This window comes from Sciurus carolinensis, chromosome 12 (assembly GCF_902686445.1).
Source record: "Sciurus carolinensis chromosome 12, mSciCar1.2, whole genome shotgun sequence".
Taxonomy (NCBI): domain Eukaryota; kingdom Metazoa; phylum Chordata; class Mammalia; order Rodentia; family Sciuridae; genus Sciurus; species Sciurus carolinensis.
This window is the reverse complement of record NC_062224.1, coordinates 62,857,324-62,866,203: the sequence shown is the minus strand read 5'-3', so window position 1 is coordinate 62,866,203 and position 8,880 is coordinate 62,857,324. Positions and strand designations below refer to the sequence as shown.

The window sequence follows — 8,880 nt, the reverse complement described above, 5'->3', positions numbered from 1 at the left end:
CTTCTATGAAAGTCCATGTCTAACTCTAAATGTGCGCTCAAAGCGAGCGTATCAAACACCAGCCTTCGCTCCTCTACTCCACACCGCCCTCCTCAAGTGTCCAGAGGACTCTCATTCTGGCCCCACCTCCCAACAGTCTCCAGAGGGACAAGACCTACTGTGACGTCAGCTGCATTTGGGAACCTAGCGAGGGGCTTGCCACCTCTCAGTACTGCGTGACAAAGTGCAATGAGGAGAGCGTCCAGTGCACTCACCGGCTCGCTTAGCAATACAGCTCGGTGCTGCCCGCCCGGGCCTGACACGCTCCATTTCCCCGTCGCCGTCAGTCAGTGCAGCCATTCTGCTCACCACTCAGCCACCCGCCGGCCACAGCGGGGTCCCTCCCTACGAGGGCTGCGTAGAGCACCGTCAGGGGTCCCAGGAGCTCGGGGTGCCCGGGAGAAGCGGCGACTGAAGGCACGGCGGCAGGTACTGAGTCCATTGTGCACGGACAGCTGAGCGGAGAGGATGCTTCCCTGCTGAAAGGCACAGGACTCAGACCTCTTCCGCCGTTTCCTTCTTGCAGGAGGCAGCACGGGGGGCGGGTACTGGGAATGACCCTCGCCTTCCCGCACCGCTGGCGCATCACGCCCTAACCTGCAAAACACGTAATCTGCCGGTGGTGCGGCGCAGACCGCAGTGCGCGGAGCTTTTGGCGGGGCGGAGAGGGGAGGGGAGGGTGGAGGGGAGGGGAGGGAGCGGGAAGAACCCACTGCGGTTTCGGGCGGGGGAGAGCGCCAGCAGAGCCCAACAGAAGAGTCCAAGTCAAGGGACACGGTGAGTAAAGAGGCTCATCTGGCCCCGGAAGTGGGAGAGGACACGCGGTTTAGAGCGCCCCAAAACAGCTTGGCATCTAACAGAAGGGGAAAAAGTAGAAAGTGAGGCCTCCAGGGCCCTCCCAGGGCAGAACTATCTGTCACGACGTGCTGAGACACCCGGTACCTGCCCCAAAGGTCCAGACAGCAGAGGAGACACCTTTCCTGCTCCCTTGGGAAGGACCGCTGCTCCGAATGGGCGTTCCTTCCCTGCTCACTCCATTCCTGTGCTGATTTTCCCCTAACCGACCTCTACTTCTGAATGACACTACTTTTTAAAAGTTTCACCCTATGTTGTCATTATTACCCCTACACCAATGGTTTCATTCCTGGATTCCACTTTTTAAGGTTGAATGACTTGTGGAAAAGATTTAGGATCATGAATAGCCTGAACAGCACGTGCTAAATGTTTAAGAAACTGGGGACATTTAACTTGGCGAGGGAATGAATATATGTGGATCTTTAAAAACATGTCAAGTTGAATATAGTCGATTTATAACAACAGACAAGAATAGGCACGAACGCAAGGAAAATTCAGAGCAATGAAGCGGGAAGGAGGAGGGGAAGGTAAACTATAATAAAAACATGTACCATCATAGAAGCCCGAGATACATAGAGATCGTGGGACAGAATAGACCATCCAGGAACAGAACCAACTGCACTGGACATTTGGGATACAATAAAATTCACTTGGGGAAAACAGACCTTTTAATAAGTAGTATTTGCATATAATCACATGGAAAATGATAAAATTGTTTTTTTCTCTAATTATTCAAAAGGATAAACTACAAATGGATAAGAAACCTGAATGTTAAAATAGAAAATAAGCAAGTACTAGGAAACATTGGTTGAATTTTCTATGCATTAAGAATGGTCAAAACCTTCCTAATTATGTCTTCAAATCCACAAGCAAGAAGGTGTAAAGATGATTATTTAAAACATACAAAAAAACTCTTGCCTGCCTGTGCTTAATCTCCCCACTCCCCCCATGCACTTTGACAATGACAATCTGAGAAAAAATATCTGCAACATATTCCTCTCCAAGGAATCATGTTCCTGAAATATAAAGAGCATTATAAATAAGATAGGCAGCAAATCTATACGAAAATGGACTGAAGAAATAAACAGAGCTCAGGAAAAGAGATGCAAATAGCTATAAAATATGGAAACATACTCTGCTTAGTTCACAATGAACACAAGACAAATTAAACCACACTAAAATACCATTTCTCACTTGTGTTGGCAAGATCCAAACATTTGACAACATACTCAGTAGGTGAGAGAATGTGGAGGAATACTGCACCCTCACACACTGCTGATAAGTGTACAAAATGAGACAACATCCCTAGGAATGAAAGTTGGCGACATCTCCCAAAACTGCTTATGTATTTACCTAATGACTCAACAGTCGCACTTCTTTTCTTTTTTTCAGTGCTCCAGAGGGAACTGAGGGCCACAAGCACCATAGGCAAGTGCTCTACCTTGAGCTATATCGTCCCAGTCCTTCTAAAGATACTGGGAATTCAACAAATGTTTAAAATTCATATCTACAAAATTGTGTCATTCAAGCATGAATTATAATAACAAAAGATGGTCACAAATGACTGAAACAACCAACTGTTCATTAATAAGAGTTGTTGAATAAACCAAGGAATACTATGAAGAAGAAAGAAAATAATTTTAAATACTGCTAAGATATGGTTTCCAGAATACATTTAAGAAAAAGAAAAAAAAAGGAAGTGGAGAAAAATATTTATAGAATATTTTTTATCTTAGAAAGTGAGAAAGGTGAATCTATTTCTTGAATTTGAGGTAAAATTGACATGCAATAAATTATGTGTATTTAAAGTGTGTACTTTGAAAATTTTTACATGAAATTGTGAAATCATCATGATAACCAAGATAATGAATCTATCCCTTCCCTACAAAAGTTTTCTCTCATTCTCTAGGTAATTCCAACCTCTGCCCTTGGTCACCCTACCTTTTTGCCCCCCACGTTCCCACCCTGCCCATGAACAAAATGTCTATCTTAATAGACTCCTTTGTATTCCTAAAGATTTCTGTGCATGGAATAATATATTCTGTGTTCTCTGGCTTCTCTTAACATAATTTAAAATTAATCTATGTCACTTTATCAATAATACTTCACCTCTTTTTATTCCTGAGTAGCATTTCATTATGTGTATATACCACAATTTGCCTATCACCTATTGATGGACATTTGGATTTTTTCCAGTTTTGGTCTTTTATCAATAAAATGGTCAAAAACATTCATAGACAATTTCTTCTAGTGCTATGTAACATCTTCTCTTTGGAGAAGAATGGCTGGAAGTTACTGGCTTCCTAGGACATGGTCCTCATCTGGGTTTTGTACATCGTATACTTAATACAGGATCATACAGAAGTAGGTCACATAATTATGTATATTGACCTGAAGAAAGTCAAATCAATGATTTCTTAAACCATGGAATTAGCAATTGTATTATCTAATGATGTGTTTCAATATTATTTGATAGTAAAATTTCATTCTTTTATGACAAAACGGGAACATTCATTTCATACTACAGAGTAAAGGGAAGCAAGTTCCTTAATAATAACCCCAGGTTCCCTTAAAAACATAATAATTACATTCAGTTACAGAATCATCTTTTTCTTTCATTAAGATGCTTTGGGTTGAAAGATAGTATAAGTGGCTGTTAGTTTGTAAGAATATGGGAGAGGACAAGCTGGGTATGGTGGCACATTTCTATAATCTCAGCAACACTGAAGACTGAGACAAGAGGATCCCGAGTTTGAGGACAGCTTCAGCAAATTAGCAAGCCCCTGCCTCAAAGTAGAAAATAAGAAAGGCTGATGATGTGGCTCAATGGTAAAGTGCTCCTGAGTTCAATCACCATTACCAGAAAGAAAAGAAAAAGAGTATGGGAAAGGACAAAAGCAAATTTTTAAGGCAGGTTACACTTCCAAATTGCACAGTTCTTAGGATGAAATGCTTCTGGTTGCCTTTTGCCAAATGGAATACCTTGTTTTCCAAATAGACTTTAGAATCCTATTATCACCTGAGATTATTTCTGAAAATTCCTTTTTCTGCAGGAAGCTTCTCTGCATCTTCAGTTTCTAACAACATTTTATATTTTACTTCTCAGATCTGGTGCTGTGGCCTCCTTTGTTCCTGCATTCAAAGACCTACCTTTCAGGGTTTCCTTCAGGACAGTGGTTCTCAGGTGGCACCCAGGGCAGCAGCACCAAAGCACCCCCTGCAGGGTGGACAGTTTATCTGTTGGTTTCTGGGGACAGAACTGTGTAAATTTCTCAGTGTCACTTGATTATCAAGGAGGGGTGGAACCGGATTGCCGTTAGACCTTCCCTTCCAAAGCACCATCTTAATACAGAATTATGCAATTGTGGGATAAAATGGAAATAGTGATTTGAGCTCTGAAGGAGGTGTTAGGAAACAGGTATCATTTTACACTTGAACAAGCATGGGATTAGTATTTGAATTCCAAAACATCTCCCAAATTTGCCTTTTGTATTTTTGTTTCAGGAGGAAAAGAATGACACAAGCTTCAATTATTTTTTTTAATTTTTTAGGAACACTGTTAAATATATAGTCTAATCCAGGTGCTTGTTGAAAACATTTCTATAGGTATTACTAATTCATCAGTATCTTGTATTTCTCTTGTGGTGCTAAATATTTTATATTCTTCAGTCATGTAAGATTCCACCTGTGTACATAACTTACGTTCTTGAGTCAGTTGAGCTCAGGAAGTTTTGCAATACATTGTAGGTAAAGAAGATATAGGGAAATGTCATTCAGACCCAGTAGAAGAGTTTGGGGTGATAGCCACAATAAGTTATCAACAATCATGCCATCAGACTGTGTTTAGCTCAGGTTACTTTGTGAAATTATGCAAACCTTTGCTTCTTCATATACTTGTGATGATCAGAGAAAGTGACACATAAGAAATGTATGATCTCTGGCTTATGTAGTTTGTTTTAATTCCTAAGGTGCAGCTATCTTCTTGGAATTCAAACACTACAAGCCTAAAAAAAGGTTTACCAGCACCCAGGGTTTTTCTTTCATGGAGATGGATGAGATTAAACCTGGGCCAATTGTACTAGAAGTGTAAGTGATACACATATAGGATTCATACTGTGTTAATGGTTACTAGGGCATGTTACTTCTTAGTCCCTCTTATCCAGAATGTGACATGGAATAGATCAATCATCAAAGTACTTTAAACAATAGTCTTTCTGTTGTGTTTATGGATGCAAGAAATCCACTGAGTTTAAAAGAAAATTACAGTTACTGACCAAAAACCACTTTATCTTCATCGACATCAAACTTTGCATGAGGAATGATTCTGACATGAATAACATGAAAGTAGTGTAAATTTTACCACTCAGTACAAACATCATAGCTCTGTGTAGCATATTGACCCTTCAGGAGACAGAAAGTGAGTTGTATCATAGGCCAGTGAGTTCATTGCAAAGCAGTACTACAGAACTAAAGTCCAACTGTTGTGTAAGACTCCTTTGGATACAGGTTTCTTGTACATTTTGAAACATGATTGTGCTTTTCTATAAGTTGTGCAATTAATAGTGTTTTCCAATTTACCACTGTTCCTACCCTGCTTCCTGGAACCGTACTGCTGTGGTAGGTATGCTCATCTTCCAACTTAATACAGCAATAAGAATGCGCTAGACTTTACACATTTGCTCACTTTTGCTCCAATATGCTCTTTCATTTGAATTAACTTCAAACTTTGAATTGGGTAGCATAGTACCAAATAATGCTTTGAAGGGAATTGAACCAGCTATGGTCTGTCTTATAGGCTGTTGGATAGAGGTGATCTAAATTCACCCTGATCTGATAGTTCTGCTTAGAAATAGTATGCCTTGGCCAGATCAGTATCCCAAATGGGAGTGTTCCCCAGGTTGTAGCTGTGATGTTTTCCAGATAACAATATTGTTTTCCTGAAAGTTAACACAATTTTAGTCATGTTGATTAGTTTTTCTTCTATGTCACGTTGCTATCCATTCCAATAATGATTTTTGGGTTAACATTGAAACCATGTCAGAATAATTGCAAATTTTTTCATGGGTTTATGTCTTCTAAATCATGTCATCTAAAAATAAGTGGGTCAGATGCTAGTGAGACACTGCAGGAATGACTGTTGATTTTCTGACAGATTGTGAAACCTTAAAACCTGCATACCTCATCTTTAAAGTGATGAGTATGCAAAATCTGGAAAGATATTCTATTTTTCTTAATACAGGTTGATAGGATTCCATTTACTTCCTATTTAGATCTATTGACATTCATCCATAGGAAATTATGCAGGTCATTAGCCTATTATAATTGGATTGTTTGCATTACTGTTGACTTCCTGATGAGACATAAATAAAACTTTCATAGTACACAAGGTGGATATTTGATGCACAGTACATTAAGATTTGTGAGGGGCTTTTGTGGGTTAGATGTAGCACCCACATATTTTAACATTCACTCTTTTACATGAACAATGCACGAGGGCAATGCAGTGTCAATACTTGGTCTATTTCTGAACTAGTGTAAACCCTAGTCATACCAGCCAATGTTTGCTTTTTAAAACAAGTAACAGTTGTTTTAGCCCATGCACTTCAAGAGATCTAGTCTTTATTTTCAGTTGTCTACTAGGTCAATTCTGTTCACTAAGTGAATGTTAATAAAAACTCTATGAGCCTGAAAGAATTCTCAACCACATTTAGTCTTGTCTCTCATCTTGGTTGGGTTAATTTCAAATGCTAAAATAATTCCATCTACAATACTTCTAGGAAATGAAGAGTTTGCCTTAATAAAATGTTCATTCAACTAAAACTCTGGAGTTGTCAAATCTCCAGACTGTAAACTTCTCAAGGGACAAGAACGCCATCTTCTCCATGTCATCTAGACTTTCCAAGGTGCTTGGCAGCACTCTGTACCCTGTGGAGTACTCAGTACCTTTTTGGTTGATGTTGCTGAGGAGATCTACAAAATACTCCCTTCAAACCTACTATTAAAATGTAGCAAAACTGAAAAATTCTTTCTCTTTTCTCATTGACAATAACACATGTATATGAGAGTGATAATTTATAAGAAGAAGCATCTAGCATCCTTCACATTAGCATGGTTTAAATGAACAAATGTATTTCTTCAGAATTAAAGAAGTTTAAATTGAACATTATGAATAGCTTAGTTTTAATTCAGGCCTGCATGAAATGACAAAACAAACAAAAAAAAGTGATTGTCTTGAAGCAGTTCACACAAAACACTCCATATCTCCCAAGTTATTTAAATTCACTTTCCATTGGGGGGGCTAAAATGAGCTGCTGAATAATAACTATAACTGTAGTCATAATACTTTCAGGCTAAAACACTACTGCTTCACCAATGAAATAATCTTAGCCACTATACCCAGAAACAATGAGCAGAAGAGGAATTCTGAAACTCATCACTTTTGAGACAGAAAAGTTTGATTAAATCAAGGGACAGTATTCTCTACACCATCTGTATATGGGCAGCTACTTTGGGCTTTGCTACAGAAGTGCTACACTCAGATGGATGTAAGGGGAGACAACTATGGGTGGGTTCAGAAATACTCAGATAAACTACATACAATGCTTTCCATCTTACTAACTGAATAAATACCAAAAAAAAAAAAAGGCTTTAAAGAGAAAAATACTATTGTTTTGAATAAAAAAATAAATTTACCTTTCCTGTTTGATTATCTTCCTACCTGGTTTCACCTTTATTTAAATGTGATTTTTAAATTAGAAGTTACATTAGCCCAGTACAGTGGCACACACTTGGAATCCCAGGGGCTCCGGAGGTTGAGAGAAGATGATCTTGAGTTCAAAGCCAGCCTGAGCAAAAGCAAGGCACTAAGCAACTCAGTGAGACCCTGTCCAAATAAAATACAAAATAGGGCTGGGGATGTGACTCAGTGGTTGAAAACCAGAGTTCAATCCCCAGTACCAAAATAAATTAGAAATTATATTAACTGCAGCATTGCCTTATGTCCTTAGGAGGTTAAGAGATACACTCAAAATTGGTGTTGGTGACTTCAATTTTATTTTTACATGGTTAAAATGGCATATGCTATTACAGGAAGTTTTCCTATTATATACAGCTGCTTCTGCTCTTTTTATTAAATGGAAGTCATGTAGATTGAATTCCTCCTGGAGCACTCATGAATTCCTTTTGAATTCTGAGTTATCTTCTTTCAGGGATTCTATCTTTCTGAACTAGTGTCTTCGGTAGTTTTAGGATAAAGAGATTTTGTTTCACACTGATGCTTTTGCTCCCTTTTCAGAATACTCTTAGTGAATTCAACAGAACAATGACATGTCATGCTCTAGGTTTCAATAATCCTACTATTTCCTAGGACTTAAAATAATGGAGGAATGTAGCCTTGCAGTAAACAAAAGTACCAGCCTTTTACAATGTTAATTTCATCTAAATCTTTAAATGTGCTGTAAAAGTGACTATAATTGATAGTACAGCTCTGGAGAACTAGTTCTTAGAAGCATCATTTTAAAGATAGTAGTTACAGGTTCAGGACTTTAAATATGGTACAATTCCAGATTCTGGGCCTTATTTTATTTTTCAGTGAAAGTAGCAGTGTTCAAATATTCATTATAAAATAGTATCTATCAAAAAAAGGATTTAATTCAGCCCATAGTTGCTGATTGAAGACACATCAGAAACCTTAGAGTTTCAATCATTCTTTCTCATAGGATTATACTATTGTAATTTTTTTGGTCATATTTCTTGAAAATCAGTGGCAAGGTATGGGAAGGAGAAGAGATTGTACATTTTAGAAAAGAAATGCCCTTATTTTTTATAGACATGACGTATCACTTTGATTTTGCTGGTATACACCCTGAAAGCAATAATGGCAAATGCAGTAGAACTTCAGGTAGAACAATTCTTGCTGCTAATGTAAACTCATTCTCAGATAGGCAGTGAGGGTTGGAAAAAAGCACATGAATGTGCTATAAATAG

At 38.6% G+C, this 8,880-nt stretch overlaps 1 protein-coding gene across 1 annotated transcript in view; it reads right to left on the bottom strand.

The window, feature by feature from the left end:
- LOC124961372 (transport and Golgi organization protein 1 homolog) overlaps positions 1-309 on the bottom strand; it is a 13,020-nt gene extending 12,711 nt beyond the window's left edge. The window contains exon 1 of the mRNA XM_047519953.1: positions 255-309. Coding sequence (XP_047375909.1) covers positions 255-309 — 55 coding nt within the window. The remainder of the gene's footprint in view (positions 1-254) is intronic.
- Positions 310-8,880: the final 8,571 nt, after the last annotated feature.